Source organism: Poecilia latipinna, unplaced genomic scaffold, assembly GCF_001443285.1.
Source record: "Poecilia latipinna isolate Pla-1442-1.1 unplaced genomic scaffold, P_latipinna-1.0 Scaffold1384, whole genome shotgun sequence".
Classification (NCBI taxonomy): Eukaryota; Metazoa; Chordata; class Actinopteri; order Cyprinodontiformes; family Poeciliidae; genus Poecilia; species Poecilia latipinna.
Window position 1 is genome coordinate 97713 of NW_015114000.1, and position 22461 is coordinate 120173.

Genomic DNA, 22461 nt, shown 5'->3' on the forward strand with positions numbered 1-22461 from the left:
AAAAAGGGGATTAGACCCGAGTCGCATCAGTGAGTCACTGGCCAAAATACAGATGTGCAGACAGATGTCTTGACCAAGAATAAATCCCTCTTTACCTTTTATCAACACATTCCTCAGATATAAATCATCACTGTGAAGGGTGCGATTAAAAGAAAAGTCATAACAAAGTTGCCAAAGAAACAAGAAAGACTTAAAAATAGCTGATCTACAAAAGAAAAAAGTAACTCTACAGGAACATCAATGAAGAGCTGCGACAGACCCTCAGCGAATGGAGAAAACCTCCACTGGCGCACTTCCTGTCAGCCAGTAACGGTGATGAGATACAAACGTAACAGATCCCTTTGCACCCAACCATTTAACCCTAGTGTGTGCAAGGACTGAGGCAAACGTAGAGGTCGATGGAAAATTATACAGGTTTTACGTGTGTGGGGTCGGTTGGACCCCATTTCGACATACAAGGGTTAAGAAAGAGATAAATTGTGTGTGTGTGTGTGTGTGTAGGTGTGTGTGTATGTGTGTGTGTGTGTGCATTTGTTTGTAATACCTTGTGGGGACGATTTTCCTGACATATACTACGTTGTGGGGACCAATCGCCGGAGCCTGGTCCCCACAAGGGGAAACCCTGTTTTTGGGTCAAGGGTCAGATTTAGGGCTAAGGTATGAATTGAGTTTTGGTTAGGGTTAGGGATGTGATGGTTAGGGTTAGGAAAAGGGTAAAGGTAAGGTTTAGGCTGTAGAAATGAATGGAAGTCAATGGAAAGTCCCCACAAAGATAGCAACACAAACGTGTGTGTGTGTGTGTGTGTGTGTGTGTGTGTGTTTTAAGCAAAATCTTTTTTAATGGATATATTTTTTGGCTACTTGAAAAGCGGCCAGTTGCAAAGCACTGTCTCGTTGTTGTTGTTGTTGTTGTTAATTAGCCTGTTAAATAAACTATGAATGTTTTAAGCCTGATACAGTAAGGAATCTGCTCAAGGTTTTTATTTTGAAGTAAAAAGCAGTAGTTCTTGTGTTCCTCATTAGGCTGGCAGATACGTCTCGGTGAAAAATAAGTTGTCAGCATTGCGAAAATACTGCTACTGGCTAACCGTTAGCTGCTAGCACTGCTAACGCTAGCATCTGCTTCGGAGCTTCCTATGGGAGCTGAAATAAAAGACCATCTCCCAGTTTTTGACAATTTTATTACCTTCGGTACAAAATCTAAAATACTTTTTGCACTTTTTCTCCATCGTATTTATCTCTCCAGATCCTACACACCTTCATATTTTATAAGCAAAGTGATCGTAATAATAATCAGTGGAAACGAGGGGAGAAGTAAAAGTGTATAATTACCTAACAGATTATTTATGAAATGAAAGTAGAAACAGAGAAAATGACAAAGTTTCAGTCTGGAATGAAGGTGCAAAATGGCAAAAGGGGCCATAAAAAAAAAATACGGGTATGTCTCAATAAATTTGACATGCATTCTGATGCAGCTGTCTGACTTAAAGTACCTTATTAAGCATTTAATGATGCTAAATGTTATACTTTCATGAGCTATAAGTGGAAAATCAACATAATTTACAGAAATAAAGGTCTGAAAACATCAGTTGACATAAGTAACCTATAATCTATACAACAGTGCGTTTCAATAGGTGAACTGACATATTGAAGTAGATTAACTTTTCAATAATATTGTGATTGATTGAGATGCACCTGTAGAGAGGTATCATAAGACCAAACACGGAGACCTTGAAAATATTTTTTTTCCCTCTTGAAATCATTTATGTGCAAGTTTTTCCATTTATCCATCAGTTATCTTACACCCTTAACCCTGATTAAGGTTGGGAGGGGTGCTGGTTAACGGGTGAGAGGCGGGGTACACCCTGGTCAGGTCACCAGTCCATCACACGCCAACATGCATGTTTCTCTAGGACAAAACATAAAAACAAACCATCTTACCCCATGAGAAAAAAGGTTTGGATTTGTTTTATCACCTTCATGCTGAAAATCTGCATCGTAACTTTAACGACAGGAAGAGTTTGTGTTGAAGTTTGCCTTGTGTTTGTTAGCCAATGACGACCTTTCTTAATTTTTAAATGTTTCCAACACTCAGGATCTTCGCAGTTTTACAACACCATCATGACACTGAAGCTGCAGTGAAGTGAAGCATTTACAGAGAAGCTACGGCATGAGAGGACACTGACCCTTCGCGGCGTCGTGGTTGAGAAGTCCCGGTTTGTTATCCGCCACCCCGGTGGGGATACGGCTCACCCCGTTGCCGAGGTTCTTCTTCCTCCGGCTCTTCCTCAACCAGCTGAAGGCTTGTCCCAGGGAGACTCCCGACTTCTTCTGTCCACGCTGAGCCCTCGCCTCCTTGGCTAAGATCTCAGAGATGTCCCTGGGCACCAGATCACCTGTAGACCTCCTCCGGGACATTATGAGGTTGGTCCCAGTGGGTAGATATCTTCCTCCCCCAACACTCCCTTCAGTTGTCTCAGCTTGGAACGATTCACCGGATGTGAAATTTCTCTCCAAGATTCGATGAGAGTCCCTCTCAGGCCTCTCCCCTGGTTTCGGTTCTTCCTGACTGTCCAACCACCTGGGATAACAGTGAGATCAGCAGGATGAGACACACAAAGTAGGGCTGGAGACCGAAGCTGCAGGGAAGGGGTGAGTGAGTTAGACGTCAAGAAGAAGAACTAGAACTAGAAAATAACCCAGGCCGAGAGGAAAAAAAAAAACAGACAGACCCCAGCTGCATTATGTTGAGCATGCTTTCGTTGTCCAGCTGAAGTTTTCACATCCCTCACACACCCATCCTGCACAGCCAGATCTTTGTACCATCGCATTTGCGAGCAGACATGCGGCTCAAACAAGCAGAAAAGTAACTGAGGATGAGCTGGAAGAGCAGAAATAGAGTGAGGAAAAGCCTGGTGTTTTACTAAAACAGAACCAAAAAGGATCAGAGTCAACAGTACGCTTCCTCTACCTGCAGTTGCAATCCAAACATGTTTGCTTTTGCTGCATGACAATCTGCAAAAGACACAATCTTAAGCAACTTACTCAGCAAAACGTTCTGTCCTCTCCTTCTGCTGCTCCTTGTTTTTTTTTTCCCCCTTCGCCCTGAGAACAGCTTTCCGAGGGATAGGCGAGTGTGCGTGTGTGTTTTTTAGCAGAGTGAATGAAGCTGCATGCTCTGTGAAACAGCCCGTCCCACCCCTCTGCACGAGAGACAGCCTCTCCTCCACCCTCTCGCGTTGCTGTTTGCAGTCGGCCACACAGCTCCAGCGCTGCCTGCTTCTCTCCACATTCCAAACTGACTTTTTAGCTTTTCGGTGGGATCATCTGCGGTTTTTCCTTCTGCACTTTTTTGTGCTTTAGCCCTTTGATTTCTTTCCAGTTACAGTGCTAGGTGGTGGTGTAGCCCCCGCCGCCCCCATGGGGTTACTATCACTGGAAAAAAAAAATGCTGATTTGAGATTGAGTTGGACATTTATTTTGTGGGAGAAAAAAAAAGTCTGGATTAAATATATCAAGAAAACTGCAGATGATGATTGAGATATTTAGTTTTCCTGACGCTGTCCCTTGACCTCATGCAGCCCAGAGGAAACCTGACACCTCTTGTTAAATGTGACACACACACACACACACACACGTAATTAGGGAGACAGGTAGGGTGAGTCACAAGGGGCCAGTTACCTGTGAGTCGGTCATGTTTTGCTTGCATTCATGTTTAAAGTGAACTTTGTGGAAGAAATCTGTCATGAATTACAGATTGCGCTGTGGTGTGGGGCTTTGTGGGTGGGCTGGCGGGCAGCGACATCAGAGATGAGGGGGCTGGAGGTAAGTAGTCTGTGGTTTGTAGCTACTGAAGCAACATGGCTGGTTTGATTATGATAGATAGATAGATAGATAGATAGATAGATAGATAGATAGATAGATAGATAGATAGATAGATAGATAGATAGATAGATAGATAGATAGATAGATAGAAAGAAACCAGAGTTGCGTTTCCATTGGCTGTATCATTGCACAATTTGACATTTCGAATGGAATCAAGTCAATTTCTATAAAAAGTTTTGGCGCTGGGTTGAGCTGTGTTATTTCGGCAAGTATCGAAATCGGTTAATTTCGCTAAACTGTAATGGAAACACTTTTTTTCACGTCGCACTAGTCACATGATCAAGAACCAGATGTTGCCGCTGGCTCTAAACCACGAAGAAGATGACGACAGGAAGTAGTTGGAAAGGGCGGGACGGTGGGGGAGATCACGGCAGCGCGTGTTTTTTAATGACATGTAGCGTGAGCAAACTAATTGCGTTTCTTATGTAATGGAAACACAGCAATTGAGAAATTGTTGTTTTTTTCAACATTAGCGGAATATCAACAAAGTTTTGCACGCATTTGTAATGGAAACGCGGCTGGAGTCTCCTACATGGCTTGATGAACTTCTTATGACTTTCTTTTGAAAACAATTGCTCACTTTTTGCTCCTCTTCCATAAAGGTCAGATTAGTGGAGTGCATGTTTAAGAGTTATCCTTCTCTCTTTTGCGCTCTTGGTGTGTTGACTGCTTCTCTGATTAATTCTCTCCTTGCCCATCCTGTCAGGTTAGGTGGAGGGTTTCTTACCGCAGCTTGGTAATCACGCCATACGCTTTACATTCTCATATTCAGATTGAACAGAGGTCTGTGAGATGCTTATAGCTTTTGTTTCATCACCCTAACCCTGTATAACACTTCACAACTTTATCCCTGACCCGTCTGAGGTGTCTCTTGGTCTTCCATTTATATGAAATGAGGTTCTGTCAGAATCCCAATAGCTTGTCATTTCTTAATGTTGGCTGGACATTACCTCGCAGTCAATGGCTATTGGAGACAGGCACCAAACCTTGCAAGTACAATTGGCTATAGACGATAGATGGTTGAATTTCTGTTGTTGTGACACACCAAACACTTCCGATTTCTTGTAAAAGCTGCGTTTGCCAAGACTTAAAATTCTAAAATACAAAAAAAAAAAAAACTACTTTATTGGTAGACGCGTTTCGATTTGTTGCTTTCGTCAAGTTGTGCGTTAGCCCTTCAAGTGTTGCTTGAGTTGTCCCCTCAGCAGATCTGTGACCTTCTCCACGCACCTCGGGACTGGGTGAAGTTGTGCCAGAAACATTTTTGAAAAGTCGAACTCGGCCAGAGACTAATTCGCTCCATATCCTCCATATTTAGCCAGCGACTTGAGGGTCAGTGTCTTCATTTAGCCGCTGGGATGAGGCTGCAGATTACCTGTCCGTCGGGATTCCTGGGCTATTTCTGACACATCGCCTCAACCCTTTACTGTCAGTCCACCTCTGAGGCAAAAAAGATCTTCCAACACATGGATCTCACATGGTTCAGGTCGCCTCCTCTCTATCCAAGTTTTTCTTTTTTTTCTTTCCACGCAGCGTTAGCCAGCAGCAGTCTTTGTCATGTTCCATCGGCAAACAATGGAAAACTCAGAGGAAGATTTTCAGCCAAGAGAAAATGAATGCACACTGTGTCCATTATGTCCCCGTTAGATTGGGGTGACGGATCACCATTCTGCTTCCATTTAAAGTAATTAAAACTTAATTAACTCCCCCCATGTATCAGACCTGTTGGCAGGTTATGAAAGTGAGGTGATTAATGACATGTGAGGGTTCTGATGTGAGGTTTTTTTTGTTTTGTTTTTTTGGTCCCAGTGTGTGTGGGAGAGCGCGGGAGGTACAGCGGGCTCGGTACTGTAAGCGGTCGAGCCGGGAGGGGTTAAAATGAGTCATAGCTCCGTCGACTTGTGCTTAACAGACTGAAATGTTTAACGTTTCCATGGCAATAGAGAAGAAAACAGTCATCTTTAGTGTGTCTGCTAAAGGTCCCTCTGGGAATGTATGTGTGTGTGTGTGTGTGTGTGGAGAGAGGCACAAAATCATTAACCCATAGAACTCTGTGAGCCTACTGGGGAATGTATCGCCAATCACTCCTTAGATAATTGGCGCCTCTTTGCTACAGTCACAGGGGACGCCTCTTTACAAGCCTCCTTCCTGCTGGTGGAGGATTACAAGGTTGTACGTCGTGCCATTTGGTCAAACAATAGCAATACCGGAATACCTTTTCAAGTTTTTCAAGCTGATTTTAAGGTATTTTGTTGGAATTCAAAGTTCTGAAATAAACACAGATTTCTCTTCTCCATGATCACAAATTTTAATGGAAGATGTGGGTTACATCAAGACTGGCACTTTCTCCCCATCCCGCCACTACCGTGTTTCACAGTGTAGATGGTGTGCACAGCCTACCGTGCAGTGTTTGTTTTCTGACATAGTGTTTACCACGTTACATTTATGGTGTTTTCCACGTTGGTTGGAAAGTTTAATTTTGGTCTCATCTGACCAGAGTACCCTCTAGTGAAAGTTGGCCAATATGTTGTGCATTGCATGTGGCAAACTGCAAATAGTTCTTTGTTTGGCTGTTCAATCAATTCTTCTCCTGATATTGTTTTATAACTCACCTCATCTTCTTGATGATTCTACTGTGTTCCTTGGTGTTCATGATGTTGTTTGTGCAATAATGTTCTCTAAGGGGACCTCAATGCTAAATTCATATTTTGCACATTTTTGTACCTCCCATTTGGATCTCTACTGCTTTGTTTGTTTCTCTCTTCTTTTTTTTTTGGCAATAAATCAATGTTTTCTGGTGTATGAAAAAGGAGCTGTTTCAAAAACTTTGCAAATGTAACATCACAAACCAGCAGGCACTGCCCTTCACCAAGAAACCCCAGCGGAGCTCCACCTGTCACCTAGCAACCCCAGGAGAACTCCAAAACATTCAGTCGGCTGGTTTTACCGCTCTACGCGCTGTACAATGGCTGCTGGAAAACACAAGTGTTCTGTCCTTGACTTAACGTCCAGAAGCCACTTGCTTCTGATCGTGCAGGAGGCTGCACTTCTGCTTTTCAAACATGTCCGATTGTACAATTGAGCATCTGTTTGCAGCCAATGTCACATGCGAGTTTAACCCTTTGGGTTGGGGGGAGAGGAGGCGTGGCCAAGCAGTAGCAGCTTATTTGGATATAAAGTGAAAAGAGGCCTTAAAACGGCTCATTATGAAAGAAGCTCAAAATAAGCATAGAAAACTAAAATCTCATCTAAGAATAATTTTCCATAAGTAAAAAAAAAAAAAAAAGAAAAAGATAATGAACATGTCTTGTATAGCCCATAGACCTAACTGTTCAAGGAAGCATAACAACTTTGAAAGTTTTAAAAAACTTTTCTGTAAAGTTTTAAAAAAAACTTTACAGACAAGCTGTTTTCATCTTTTTGTGCCGTTAATGTATTTATTGGGGTTTTGTATGATGGATCAACTCAAGTATTTCATGGTTGTAAGCTGAAGGGAAAATTACAAAGTGGAACAAATAGTAGCTCAACAAAATATTCTAATATTTAAATAAATAAAAACAACAACAACAACAACAAACAGACATTTGGGGCAGCAGAATCTGCAAAACCTTAAGTGAATTTTGGAACCTGATCTGGTGTGACCGACTCGGCTGACCAAACCCTTCAGGAAGGGACCTGTGTGTGAGAGCATGTGTGTTTGATGGGACTGAAAGTGGACTGCAGGCAGGAAATCCACGCTGCCGGCCGGGATAAGCCCAGCTCTCTCAGAGCAGCATTGTCATTCCCGGCCTGCTTTTGTCCCGCGCCCGACCCAAATACTTCCCCTCTGCGCTCGCCTCGACAAACACGACGGCGCCGCATCCGAACCGAAACACCAGCATCTGTTTCAGCTGCGCTAATTAAACGCTGGCGTTCAGGTTTTTACCTCCAGTAAAAGCAGGCAGCGTGTTATTTATAACGCGGAGCAGCAGAGAGGATGGGAGGGGTGGAGAGGAAGGTGAGAGGAGAAATGAGGGTACGGCAGGAGAATTATGGCTATAATAACAGTTTTAAGAAACAGGGAGAGGTCCACGCCGAGCGGTGGGAAAGGAGAGGGGATTACTGTTCGTCTCACCAAACCCACCGGAGATGACGGAGGGCGCAGAGACGCTTTAACGTTTAAACCGCACGTTAACTACCGAGTAAACCGAGAAAGACAAAAATGTGTCGGCATTTCTTTGTTTGACGTCATAATTCACCAGCACGGCTTTGTGAGGATGGGGAGAAAAAGTGTGTACGTCAAAAATCAGCATTTAAAACTGAAGTTTCAGAACAGCAATGACGACGACGACCAGCTTTTACAACACGCGACTCAGGTGGAACGTCACGGAGTCGCGAGACTCATCTAGCTCCTCTGGAGTGGTCGACCCACAGTAATCACCATCCAATACCGAACCCTGAAGAGTGCAGAAGTTACCTCCAGGATGTCCTCTGTGACCACGGGCCTCCATCTGAACCAGACCAGCTGACAGCTTTCTCTGGGATGAGGTCATCTGAGATTCCCCCATAATCCCTCACTCTCCTCTTCTCCTCCTTTCTGTTACATACTTTGGTTTTTTTTTAATTTTCCCCTGTAAAACAAGTTCTAAAGAACTATTAAAAGTCAACATAAATAAATGTGACGGTTTAAATGAAGTTGGATAGACACATATCAAACGTATAAAAATATTTTTTTCAATATATTTTAATGGTCCAAATTTATTATTTAATGAAACAATTAAGTGGGAGAGTATAATACAAGTTTGAATCAATGTGTTATGTGTTCTCCAGGCACATGGTGTCATTTTATAGCATAATCAAGTATCTATGTTAATTTCAGTTGGTATAAAAATGACATATATACCAAATAGGCTTTGAAAGAAGCTCTATTTTCTAATTTGATGTCTTGAAATTGGGCCTCCCTCTCTTTAAAAACTCCTGCTCTTTCTGAAACCCCGCCTTCAGGAAGTGTCACAACATGGCTCCTCTATTAACCCTTTAGGAACATTTTTAACAGCGTTTCACTGACAGAACATCGTAAGCTCAGCTGATCACTGAGGCTAACCAGCAGCAGTTAGCAAACACTACCAGGCACTTGCTAACTGCTGCTGGCTAGTCTGAAGGAGCTGAGTGGCCAAACACTGCACTCGGATCAGTTCTAGTCCACATGTGCTGCTTTTTCTCCTACACCCCGCACTACACCTTCTATTGATCTTCTTAATGTATCGCTAGTGTGTTCGAAGTTTACTGAAAATGAAAAACAAAACCATTGAAATAACGTCAAAAACCGTGGAAAACTGGGATATGAAAGTCACATATTTTGTTGTGCCTCATGGTGAGTAGTTTGGCTCATCCTCCAGGCAACAGAGACAGTTTGTTCATTTAATATCCTAATTTGTTTTAAAGTACTTCATTTGTGTTTTTTAGGCACTACAACTTCAATCTGATCAATCATCTCGACTGTTGATGGCAATGATTTGACCATGAAGTTCTTCTTTCCCCAGCTGCTGTTGTTCCCAGACAATCTGAAGGGTAGAGCTGATCCTCGTTTCCCGCTTCCAAGTTTTCCTTCTCGCCGACAGAGAGAGGGAAAAGTGAGTAGGATTCAGTCTGCAATGTGCGAAAGTATCAGTGGCTGGACCCCCACAAGATGTATGTCAAATTTTAATCTCTTTTCAGCTGCAAGAACAAGTTAATTCAAGTCAGTGCAAGTTCACTAGGCCCTTGCTGAGCCAATAAGCTAAGCAACAAGAGATATAAAAAGCTGGATGAAGTCAGAACTCCATGTTTTGGAGCTCCATCAGCTGAAATCCATCAGTTGTTTCAAATTGAACTGAGAAGTATTTCCCAGAATTTTGGAAAGCGGTCTGAGCCAAACCCGGCCAGCTGTGTGGAGAACCATCTGCTCTGCAACTCGCACACAGAGGTTTAAATCCAAACCTTTGTGCAGAGTTCGTAGCAAAAAGCTGAAGACTCCACATTCACTGCATAAAAGTCAATTTGTGAGGCATTGCAGAAGTCGTTTTCTTTGTTCCAGCCCCTTTTTACTGGGATATTCAACTTCCTTCAGTAAAACTCCAGCTGATCTGCCAAAGGGTTTTGAAGTTTACTAGAGAACATTAGGGAACAAATATGGAGCTAAATTAGGGCCAGAAAGTTTGTTCGAAAGAAAAAGAAAAACTAAACTGAAAGAAAAAAGTTTTGAAATTGAAAGAAATGTTCAAAACTACTTTTCAGAGTTAAGTCTTTTTTTAAGTCTCAAACAATTTCACTTTCAGATCTTTTTTTTTTCATTTTCAAACTTTTTCTTCAGTGAGTTTGTCGGTTAAAGTACTCTTAACTGTAAAGTTGAATTAATCTTGTAAACAAACTTGTATAATGGATAAACATTTTTTATATTTACTCCATATTTGTGTGTCGTGTATTGCTGGACTCATCTCTTCATCTGTTCTCCTTTTAATGTCCAAATCACATCAGTCTTGTACTTATAAACAATAAGTGAAACTGAACTATTTGCCTGTTATTTTCTTGTTAACTAGATTGTGCCCTGACTTGGTAATTTTGATGTAAATTACTAGTTTTGCTAGTAATTACCCAAAGCAATTATCGACACCAAAACCACATGTATTGTTGCACAACACTAAACTCAATACAATTCTTCTAGAAACATGGGAAAATATTCAAATGTCCCATTTAAGGCCCTGTAGATACAAAGCCAAAGCGTTTTCTAACACGAGTGGGGAAAAAAGAAACCATGTTTTTCTAACTGCACTGCTAAAAAAGTCAAAGTATTTTTGCAGCAGGAATTTCTGAGAGGGTGTGGTCGCCGCGGGGCAGTTTGGGGCCGGACAAAAACAAAGCCACTGCTGCTTTCCAACACTCCCACCCAGACTGCCCCTCTATTTTTCTCCCTCTGCCTCCGTCTCTCCTGCTTTCCTCCTCTTCAGCGACCTGTTTTCACTCTCTGCAGCGGGCCGCCCGGTGATGTCACAATCAGGAATCCTGGGGTGACCTCTCGTCGTTTCTGTAACGTGAAAACAGGGGCCGGAACTCGACACACCATCTCATTAAGGGAGTTAAAAACAGAGCGCCGATCCTCTCCAGTCAAAAACCACTTTCAAATAAGGACGCAGGCACACTCAAAGTCTGAGGCTGTTTTTTTTTTTTTTGTTTTTTTCTCCTGAACATTCCTGGCCGCAAATGTCATAAAACCCACTTCATTAAAAGATAGCGGTCATAATATCTACTGAAGTATTTTAAGCAACATTTACAGCACGCCATTAGGTCTCCCGCTACGGCGAACTGTACTTTCAGAGACACATCGGGTTGTGTTTTTGCACCCACGCTAGATGATGACTCATTACACTAACAGGCCAACTTAAAATGTAAGCTTGATGTGTGTTTAGATTTGAGGCGAATGTGTCGGGAGAATTTTTGGCAAATGTATAAAGCTGCTGGTGAAACACGGGTCAAAATGAAAATAGTATCAAGTATGAGAGCCAGATCGTACAGGAGAGAGAATATTTTTGAATGAATTCAAAACTGTTGAGACGTTTGCCTCAACATACATACACTTGGCAGCTGTAACAAGTTACATTTTAAGGTTTTCCATCATTTCTAGGGATGTGTTTGTGAGTATTTCTTCCAGAAATCCATTTGCGAGGTCAGACACTGACGTTACACGAGCAGCAAGGTTCGGTACGAAGCGAGAGGCAGGAACTTTTACAGGAAGAGCTGGAAACTGACTTGATGAACTGGAAGCAATATGTGTAAGGGAGGGTGATTGCTTGGCATGGCAAACAAGTGATACTGATTAAGTGTATTCAAAACAGCTGTAGGGGAGCTTAAACGGAGAAGCTGGTAAACATCAGGAGAACATGAGGTCCAGATGAAGAACACCAAAACAAGACAAAGCATGACGGAAGTACGAGGCTGAGAGCTAGAAAGCAACAGGTGCTGCTAGAAAAGCAAAAAAGTATGTAGAGCAGTGCAAAGCATAAAGAGACTACACTTGAAACTGTTCAGGATAAACGAATCCATATATGGACCTTCTTCATGCATTGTGACAGAAGCTGCGTTTCCATTACAAACGTCCACAAAACGTTGTCAATATCCCGCGAATGTCGAAAATATACAATTGCGCAATTGCTGTGTTTCCATTAAATAAGAAACGCAATTAGAACCACACACGAATAAGTTTGTTTACATGATAAATCCTGCCTGCCATCATCCTCCTACCACTTCCTGTTGTCATCTTCATCGTTTGCACCAGCAGTAATGACCGGTTGTTGAGCACATGACTCATGTGATGCGCAAAAAAGTGTTTCTATCGCAGTGATTTCGAAACATCTTTTCGGTGATTTCGAAAAATCACCCCGTCCTAGTACAAAAACCTTTTATTAAAATCCTTGACTCCCCATCCATTTTTTTTAAATCGGTGTGTTTTCATTAAGCAAAATTCGTTTCGTAATTCCATCCATCCATTCATTTTCTGTACACCCTTCTCCCTAATGGGGTCCAGAGGGTTGCTGTTGCCTATCTCCAGTTAACGTTTCGGATGAGAGGCGGGGTCACCCTGTACAGGTTGCCAGTCTGTCGCAGGGCAACACAGAGACAGGACAAACAACCACACACACACACACACACACACACACACACACACACACACACACACACACACACACACACACACACACCCACGGAGGATTTAGAGAAACCAATAAACCTGACAGTCATGTTTTTGGACTGTGGGAGGAAGCCGGAGTACCCGCAGAGAACCCATGCATGGTTTCGTTATTCCAATCTCCTCAATTATATGGTCAATGGAAACGCATCTAGAGTCATGTTGGAACAGGAAAGCGTAATCCGCAAACGGGTTCCACGCAAAAATCCTTCAATCGAACAACATAATGGTCTCTGCCTACCTCACTTTACACTCGGCACAATGCCGTCATCAAGCAAGGTTTATCTGGCAACCGGCAGACTCATCCATCAAATTTAGCCAGATAGTGGAGCATGATTTACCAGGGAACATGTCTTCATGCTTCACACCATTACACTGCCATTACACTGGCGGTGTAATGCTTGGATGGTCGAGGAAACCTATTCCACGAATCTCTCCAGACTTCTGTCCTCTTCAGTCTGCTGTTGTTTTAGGTGGCCTACCACTCTGTGAATGAGTTGTTGCTGTTTGCAGAAGCTGTCTGCATGCCTAGGGGAATTTAAACACTGGTTGCCATGGTGTTGACTGAAACAGGTAGACTTCATTCCTAAAGTTGCAGTTCACACAGTGAGCTGCAGGTATACCACCTGATTGACCGGCATTCCTCGACACTTGCTACTTTCTCCACAGCCACAAGCGTTGCTTAAAATGTCAAAACAAGCCTGTCAAACTTCTTTGTATTTTAGTATCACAAACATCTTCTCGAACACATGAGGACGTAATTTATGGTTTGTCTCTCATGACTGAACAAAGGAGATGTAATCTTTTCCAGTTTTCTCATCTCCCATTATCAGCCATTTTCATCAGCTGTCTCTCTCCCTGGGAAGTGGCCGTGGTTGTGCAACAGCTTGAATGTGACATACTAAACGAAATGATTGTTACAAGAGATTCATGTGATGAAGGAAAAAAAGAATCAATCGACATCTTAAGATAAAGGCTGCTGCTATAAAGAGAAATACCGTCAGAAACATCCCTATATTTTGAAGTGAAAATGAAAGCAACCTTCTGGTGAAAGAGTTGGGATAATTAGGAAAATCAATGCATATCTGTTGGAGGAAAAACAAAGGCTTGGCACCATTTAAGCAAGTTAATAAGTGATCCCTTTGGACTCCTAAGCACAACATGTCCAAACAATGGCCGCCTAATTTCAAAACAAAGAGTGCGGCTGACAGTTACGTAACAGAAACTCTCTTTTCAAAGTAAACACCAGATAAGCTCTCTGACATTATGTTTCTCTAGGCTGTGGAGAGGCATCACTGCGTTATACTGCTGCAGAAATTACGCTAGACGTCATGAGGTTGGCTTTTTGGTTCTGTCTTTAAAACAGAAAACCAGCTAGCTTTAAGGGAAAGCTGCATAGAGACACTGAGGGAAGAAATGTTCTTCTATTGCTCCTCAAGTAATCATTGCAGCAAAGGCTGGATTTCAGTGAAGAACTTAATTGAGAAAATAGGATATAGGAAAATGCTATCTGTTGTGACCAATCACTGCTGGAGATTTCCACCAGGTATGCACACCACAAGGATGTGCATAAGTATAGACGTTGGTTGGATGGATGGATAATTATTACTGCTTACATTGACTAGCATAATACAGTGAGATTAACTTTCAAAAGACATAACTTTTTCAATATTTGCAAACCGATAGTGTAGTGGTAATAATAATGATAATTATAATGCTAATAATGCTAATAAAAAATGATAGTAGCAGTGGTGTTTTAATAATGCTTTAAATAGAAAAAATAAGGAAAAACTCAACAAATAAAATTCAACAGCACACAGTTTAACTGGTTACAAGGGTTAAAAGGACAGGGCTTAGTATTAAGCCTTGTGGGACGCCATAGGTAATAGGAAAGTGTTCCTCCTGAAACAAAACTATCAAGTTTTGTTAGGAGTGACTTAAATCAACCCAGTGATTTACCTAAAAGGTCAATCTGGCTTTGCAGCCTGTTCAGTAAGATTTCACACAGATTTTAAGCAGCGGATAAATCCAGTAGCCCACGGGGAGTGAGATTACAAGAATCTTGATTTATTGTTAAATCAATCAGCAGTTTCAAAAGAGCTGTCTCCACCCTGTGTTTGGCCCTAATGCCAGATTGAAACAGTTGATGAAAATTGTTTTTATAAAGATAATTGTTTAACAAGTTCTTCATTATTTTACTGAGGAATTCAAGATTTAAAATTAGCCTGTACTTACTAAGGTTACTTTTTTTTGTTGTTGTTTTTTTTAGGAAGCCTTGGAGAAAGAATGTCACGGATTGGGGGAAAAAATCCTCATTGTAATGAGAAATAATATTCAACAAAAATTCATGTAGTGTTTTTTTACCAAAACTTGAAATACATTTATTAAAAGAGACATAACTATTCTTGTGAGCTACACATGTTGAGGCCACATATAACCTAAATAAAACAGAAATCAAAAAAGGCCTCATCCATTTGAACAGTCCACCCATTAGTTCCAACAACAAACTATGGGAAAGCATTTGAATACATCTGGGAGGAAAAAAAAACCCTGTTTGCTTTGAAGTTTTGATCCTTAAAAAAAAAAAAAGAGTAAAATCACACAAAAATGTATCTCTTATCTCTGGTCCCAGGCCTGGACTTCAGCCACTGATGCCCAGCATGGTGACCTGCATAGGTGGTCCTCTGGTGAGCCAATTAGCTGGGCGGCTCCAAAAGTCACAAAAGCTTTGAAAAGATAACAAAGTCACCTTTTATGCTCTCCATCTTTGGAGTAAAGGAAACACGAGTTCAACGATATGTTATGGCTCTTTGTGGAGCAGCGACGGGGTGGGAGGAGAGGAGCAGCAGAAGGTGGAGGAGGACACACCGACAGGACGCTCTGGTGAGTTTGGACAAAACTGTAGATTGGAGCAGAAAGTAACAGAGCAGTCCAAAAGAGAGTCCAGCATACGGCCTATCTCAGCGGGACATTTCGTCCTGAACCACAACTCCCCCTTAAATCTGTGGCTTCCCTGTTTTCTCGAATTCACTCCCTGCATCCTTCGCTCAGGATGCAAATGAACAGAACAGAGTCAAAAAGAAACTAAAGAGACTTTGCTTTTTATGGCAAACATGACAGGGAGCAATCCTGAAATCCCTAAATCCCAGTAGTTGAGTGGGTGTGCATCATTACATTTCTGACGTGTTGTCCATTACGTCATGTAAATTACAGTCTCCCGAAGCCCAGACTTACTAAATCACCAAGGTGATTTGGTCAAGAGGGTTGAATCAACATTACATCTCGTCTTGTGCCTACAGGGAGCAAACTGTTTTCATAGGAACCCTGAGTCTGTATCTCGAAAGGATTTATTTACAGGCTCTTGACAGTAGGTAAAGTACATTTTTAAAATAGGCTCGGTAATTTGTTACTGAAAACATGCAGCCATTTACATCTACCTGTTTGTTTTCCAATAAAATTCAACACCAACTAGTGCTGAAATTTACTGTTCAGTGTTGAGTTCAACACATTTTAGAAGCAGTGAGTGTTTTTGAGGATCAGATTAGAAATTCAACAAGTTCATTTCCTATAGCAGGTGAGATTAAAGTTTGCACTAGTATGCCATCTAGTGGTCTTTGAATGTATCTTATTATGCAATCAAGCAATACACTCAACCCCAAATTAACAAGAAACAAATCCTACTGAAAGCATGTCCAGATAGTGTGCTGTGTGTAAACTCAATACTTGAGGCTCCTTTTTGTGTTTGTACCTGCTGCAGTATAGCTGCTGTCGCCTCCTCCGTGTTTTAAAATGTCCTGGTTGACGACTAATAAAGAAGAATAAAGAATACAAGAAAAGCAGTGGTCAGACACCAGCACGTGAAGCGGCTCCCCAGATAATCACTGAGAATGGAAATTTCACGCTGGACCTCCAGCAACTTGGGTTTTGTGCCGTCCCACTCCCCAGAGTCTGCGACATTGATTTTCCAAATGGAATGCAAAATGTACTTTTACCTGACCGGACTTTGGACCACTGGACTGAAACCACTGTTTCCTCTTTCTATGTATTATATACTATAGCTATAATATGTGGAAATTCAGTGAAGTAAGACAGACCGAAGTTTATTTCATATATATTTCTTTGATATTCCAATTAATTTGGATGCATCCGTAGCTCTGCCCTGTCTCGGTGCAGCTGAACTCATTACCCTCTGCATCATCTCCAAGGATCATTTTTCACCGTCCCTACCGCGTACTTCCTTTTATTTCCTGTCTTGTCTGCCGAATTCATGAGGTCAGAAGTTTAGGTGAAAACCAATCCTCCCTCGGGAAGTACTGTAGTCACAAAAGTACAGGCAGCTATTTAAAGAGTCCTCGATAATGACGAGGCACGGATGGAATCCTGGACTGACGCTCTTTCATTGGAAACCTACCTCCATTGCTCACATGTGTTCAACCACTGAACAACTTTAAGAAAAAACTAGTCCTTTAATGAATATATTCTGTTCAATTATTTTCCTCCATCAGTTTCAAACAGTGTGCTCCTGTGTATCTTTCTCCAAATCCAGTGTTTATTAATAAACCTAAACATATCTGGGGTCGTCATGGTCACACATAGCAGCACGGTGAGTGCGAGGGAAGAAGGAGGTCGGCTCAGCTGTCTTTTTCACCCTCCCCTCCTCTTAGAGTTTATCCGCACCCCATTCTCCCACTCATTCCCCAACCACTCAGCTTTCTTTTGTCATCTCAACTACAAACTTTTCAACTCCTTCCACACATTTACCATCAGGAGACGCCACACTGAAAAAGGACCTGGGATATGCTAATTGTAAGTACAGTTGAATTACAATTGACGTTTTGTGGTTTGACCAAGTTTGAATTTTGAGGCTGACAATGTTCTACTATTGCAAAGAAAGAGGACTTCTATTTGACAAGCAAAAATGTTTATATTTTACAACTTTATAAACATTAGATGAGGGACTTTTACTTGAAAAAGTGGAAATGTTTACATTTATGTTTGCATCAGATGTAGGTCACTGGTCAGTCTGGATGCCTCTTGTCCACATCTGTGCTGCAACAAGACAGCCGGTCGTTTTCTTATCCTGCTCAGAGTTTTATTTTTGTAAAACTTAAATGTGATGCCAACCAAGAGGACAGATGTTTTGAACAGACTAGAATCAACTTGGATGTATCCAAAAAGCAGCTTGGTGTTGGAAAATAGCATCACGCCCTTTCTGCCCCACTAACTTCTGCCGTAAAGACATCATTGACTCAATCTAGTCAGTTTCCTCTTAGTCTTCTAGAAAAGTCTTAAATCTACAAAAAGACACTACAGTATTTAAAACTGGAAAACAAACATACTCGTCTATAGATAGACACAATGACATGTTATTGTAATGCTCTTGGACGCATGCAGTGCCACTTGCTGGAATTTCAAATCCATCAGGCTGGCTTTAGTACCCATGGCATTACAGTGTTTATATGTGAAATCATGAATAGGCCTGCTGAGGCATGTCCAAACATTCCAAAAAGCTTTGACGCCTGGACCCCTGACCCCTGAAGGGACAGCTGTCAGTAGCATGCCATTTTCAAAGCTGCTCTGCTCCACGGACCCAGAGGTCCCTATGGCATCACAGCTTTCAGCGTCTCGCCATATTAACCTAAGCCCTCCGTTAACAGGTCATCAGTGTCAGCGAGGTATACCACTGGCATGATAGAAACATCTTTATAAAATAAGCACAGCTGTTTTCAGTTTGAACGTAATAAACAGAATGTTCTGGCACTAGTCTAAAACACGAGTCAGCGCAAGATCATATGAGTAACAGCATTTACTTTGTAAAAATAAAAACCAAAGAGTGTGAAAACCAAAGAGTTTTAAGTCCACGTTCCTCAGGATTGGAACTTAGATGTTCTCTGGAAACCTCTGTGTTACTTCCAAAAGAAACCAAGACAGCAAGGATGGTATGGAGTCAATCTGTCACTGTTGCAGATATGAGACACTAAGCAAGGTACTGACAGCAGAGGATGACATATGTTAGGGTAACCTGGCTTCACAACTCAAAGGAGCGATGCAGCGTTGACAGCCACTGATATGACCACAGGACTTAAGGTAAAAAAGAAGTGGAAAACATTTAATGGATTAGCATTCAGAATTCACTTCACACTTCCTGTAGATTTGTTAAAGGCTTAACTTATGAAAGCTTACATGTGCATGGGATATGGTCAGCTGGATTAGGTCCACCACTGGCTACACACTGGCAACTGTTTTAAATATTTTACATTATTTCTTGCTGTAGAATGATAAGCTACAAATTGTCCTGAAATTACCTCATCTTTGATAAGGTCTTATCAGTCACCTGAATGATCCAGAGAAGCAAAAGAGCCAAAACATTTGCTCACACAGAGGCGTTCCTGCTTGCTGACTAGATTGGTGTCTTTGATTATCAGTGCTTGACCCACTGGAATCATATGAAAGTACTAGTCAAAGAATATTTTTCTGATTTGGCTCATATTTTCACAAAAAAAAAAAAAAAAAAAACGCTGGTGCAATATAGTGTCTCTTGCCTTTCAGCTAAGGTGTTATTTTCCAAATATTAAGATTTGCTGATGACCAGGTGATTTGCTGACCAGGCAAAACCTTAAAAATTGAAACCTTTTATTGTGATTTTCATTGTGTGCCTGACACACTCCTTGCTTCTTCTCAAGGGTTGTTGCAGGACCTAAAGGAGATCACTGGCTAACCCAATGGAGGACCAAAAGGAGGACTTATCCCCTACTGGATTTGGGCCACTCTTTATCAGAGAAGAAAAGGGGGATACAGATGGAAACATCGTGGAACAGAGTGATGGCAACCAAAACCCCAAAGGGCAAAACTTCACTGGAAAACCGGGCAAACAATCAAAGCCATACCTACAGGAAATGGATGTTTTACTGAAAAGCTGTGAAAAGCTTACAGGAATTCCTTTTAGATCACGCCACATTGAGGGTTACTCTGAAGCAAGTCTGAGTAAGTCCAGTCGAAATCGAGGCAAAGAGGAGGTCCGAACAGAAACCCATGTTGAAGCAGCCAGTTCTCCTCAAGACAACCGTTCCTCCTGCTACATTGACACACATATGGACCGGACTGAAACAAAAGCCGAATGGGCAGAAAGTCAAAACTTGGGCACAGTAATCCACAGGCATGGCATGTCTTATCACACAGAGATGCCTCTATCCTCAGTTGGCAACAACCTGAGTGCCAGCATGTTGGAGTGCGAGGGCCAGCTGTTGGGGATGTTGGCCATGCTTGAAAGTTGCATGGAGGAAGCTGGCATGGAGTTCGAGCCACAAGATCGGGCAGCAGACGCAGGCCAAGAATATGTGCACATCAGAAAGGATCCTCAACATCCTACTGTTACAGTGCTGACGGAGGATCAGCCAGAGAGCCAAACACTGCTGCCAATGAATGCTGATTCTTTTGGCAAAGGCAATAATGCTTCAGAGGCTGGTGAGACTGGAGAAGCAATAAATTCAACAAGAAAAAGAAGCACACATGATCATTTGGTTGGTTGCTCAAAGGAGAGACCAGACAAGCAAAGTAATCTTGAAGCAGATCAGAGGCCTGACTTCTTATTTTCAGATCTGCAAGCCCCTCTGGAGCAAGCAAACCAAGACCCAAAGATCTGTGGGGAAACAAGCAATGGACAAAGATTCAATGAAGAGATTGAGACTATAGAAGACATTGCCAAGGCAGGAACAGATGACACAAACGTGACTGAAGAAAGACATAAAACTGATCTTGAGTCGGACATGAATAGATTGAGGTCTCAGATGGAGGACTGCATAGAGGAGGTGCAGCGGTTGGAGAAACGGAGGAAGGAGTTACTGTTGGAGGTGTTGCAGCTGAGAGGGCCCAGAGATGAAGAGGATGTGGAAAGGGAAAGCAGGGACGAAGAGGAGACTGAGGAGTCGATTGACATAAAAGCTGTGGAGCTGTTCACTATTCTCAGGACAGAAGAGGAGGGAAGACGAGAGGAGAGAAAAAGGGAGATTCAAGGCCTCAGGGAGGAGAGGGCAGAGGAAGAGAGGAAGACGTGGAAGGTGAATCTGGAGAGACAGGGACTGCAAGATGAGCTCAGGAGGCTGAAGAGGAAGCTGTTTGCTGTGGCGAGGGACTGTGCCCAGAGTCAGGCAACATTAAACAATCAGCGCTGTGATGTGGAGTTACTGAAGACGGAGGAGGTAATACTACCACCACCAGGAGTTGTAGAAGCATCACGACTTTTAGGAAACATTGGGTAAAAAAAAATGCTTTTTCTCTTTCTTTTTCCAGGAAAAGTGGAACTCTTTGGTGTTGCAGCTGACAGAGGAGAGTTGCCAACTCAGATCAAACCAACAGGAACAACTATTGGAGCTAGAAGTAGAGCTTCACCGCCAAAGCTCCGGACAGACGTCCAACACTCAGGAGGACCTGACTGAGTGCAGGAGGAATTCCTGTGGGGATGTCCAACAGTACGTCCAGGGTGGACTGAAAGCACTGGAAGACAGGTGCTGTCACAGTCATCGAATGCTTTGAGTGGATGAAAATACTCCATCCAAAATATCTATTCCTGATTTTTCTTAAATTACCTCATCTGAGTCAATAAATATGGGCATCAAGGGCAGTGAAAGTTATTGATCCTTAAGCAACTGTTATTTAAATTATGGAAACCTCACAAATATTGTATTTATCCACTTTTATGCCATTCATATTCAGTGTACATTGACACTGTGATGACAATTTTGAATTACTATATTGCTCACCTAGATATGAACCCATTTTGGAGGCACTGCTGAAGAGAAAAGAAGCAGCAGCTGGTGCCCTGGCGAAAGCCAAAGAGCAGTCCCAGGAGCTGAGGGTCCAGGTGAAACCTCTGAGGGAGGAGATTCAGAAACTGGAGCTGGAGAGGACCTGTTTGGAGGAGAGACTCAAACTGACCTACATGCAGAGGCAGGAGGATGCAGTTCGCCACAAGGTAGGCAAACTGTGCTTTTTGAGCACCTCTGAAAACTGGTGCTCAGGCATTCCATGCAATGGATTGTCTCATCACTGCCCTCTCACCCCCTTTTTAGGAAGTTGTGCATTTTCTGGAGGAGAAAATCCGAGAGATGAGGACTGAGCTGGAGATTCAGAAGAGAAAAACCAAGGAGATGGAGGAGTTGAGAGAAAACCTCACCAAGCAGCTCCTGCTTTACAGGTTTGTCATGGTGTTTGAGTCAGCTTCATATTAAGGATTCAAGGATCTAAACCTGATTGTTGTCTTTCTGTAGGACACCAACTGAGGACCACAACAGCTGTGATCAGCAGGACAGAACATGATCATGCTTTGTTTTTGGTTGAAAAACAATCTTGTCATTTGTGTTGTAATTTTAAATTTGTAAAAGAGAGTGAGCTTCATAGATTTCAAGTATGCACTTTACCCAAATTGTTTGCCTGTAAAGTAGGATGCACCGTGTAGAAAGGTTTCTGTTTCAAATAAAGGCCTGGTGTTTCTTACACTGTGAGTGAGACTGATGACATAATGTCTCTCTAAAGAACAGAGAGTGCTTCTTATGCTTATAAGGGCAAAATTTTTGAAGAACTAAACAGTGCTGCACAAATTAATAGAGAGTGAGCTCAGGAAACAGGAGAGCAACAATGTGTCAGGACAGGCACTCATCTCAACAAAGCAGAGACGAGTCTTCAGCTCTTCAGTGTTAGATTAAAGACTTGTAAGCATACTTGTTGGGTTAGTAAGGTACTAGTACAGCTCATAAGTAAGAAAAACTACTTACAAGGAAATATTGACAAGTAGGTTCACTGGCTGCTTAAGGAAATTCAGTAAAATGTGGATTACGTGCAACATTAAAATGCTGAACATAAAAAAGGAAAATTAAAAC

General features: G+C 42.1%; 2 protein-coding genes across 5 annotated transcripts in view; one reads left to right on the top strand and one right to left on the bottom strand.

Annotated features, from left to right (window-relative positions):
* The window catches only part of nhsl3 (NHS like 3), a 44679-nt gene extending 36216 nt beyond the window's left edge, over positions 1-8463 (bottom strand). For 2 of the 4 annotated variants that reach the window (XM_015056433.1, XM_015056432.1), the window contains exons 1-3: positions 3046-3132; positions 2733-2881; positions 2187-2581 (exon numbers count right to left, since the gene is read on the bottom strand). In XM_015056433.1, the coding sequence (XP_014911919.1) occupies positions 2187-2581; positions 2733-2755 (418 nt within the window). In that variant the 5' untranslated portion in view covers positions 2756-2881; positions 3046-3132. Of the gene's footprint in view, positions 1-2186; positions 2582-2732; positions 2882-3045; positions 3133-8341 lie in introns of those variants that run through there. The other 2 variants (XM_015056437.1, XM_015056436.1) reach the window with 1 other exon arrangement.
* Positions 8464-17195: 8732 nt separating this feature from the next.
* Positions 17196-22078, top strand: sync (syncoilin, intermediate filament protein). The gene is made up of 6 exons (XM_015056431.1): positions 17196-17392; positions 19270-20784; positions 20876-21090; positions 21350-21557; positions 21655-21779; positions 21853-22078. The coding sequence occupies exons 2-6, from the start codon at positions 19309-19311 to the stop codon at positions 21899-21901; spliced, it is 2073 nt and encodes a 690-aa protein (XP_014911917.1). The 5' UTR covers positions 17196-17392; positions 19270-19308; the 3' UTR covers positions 21902-22078.
* The last annotated feature ends 383 nt before the right edge of the window (positions 22079-22461 follow it).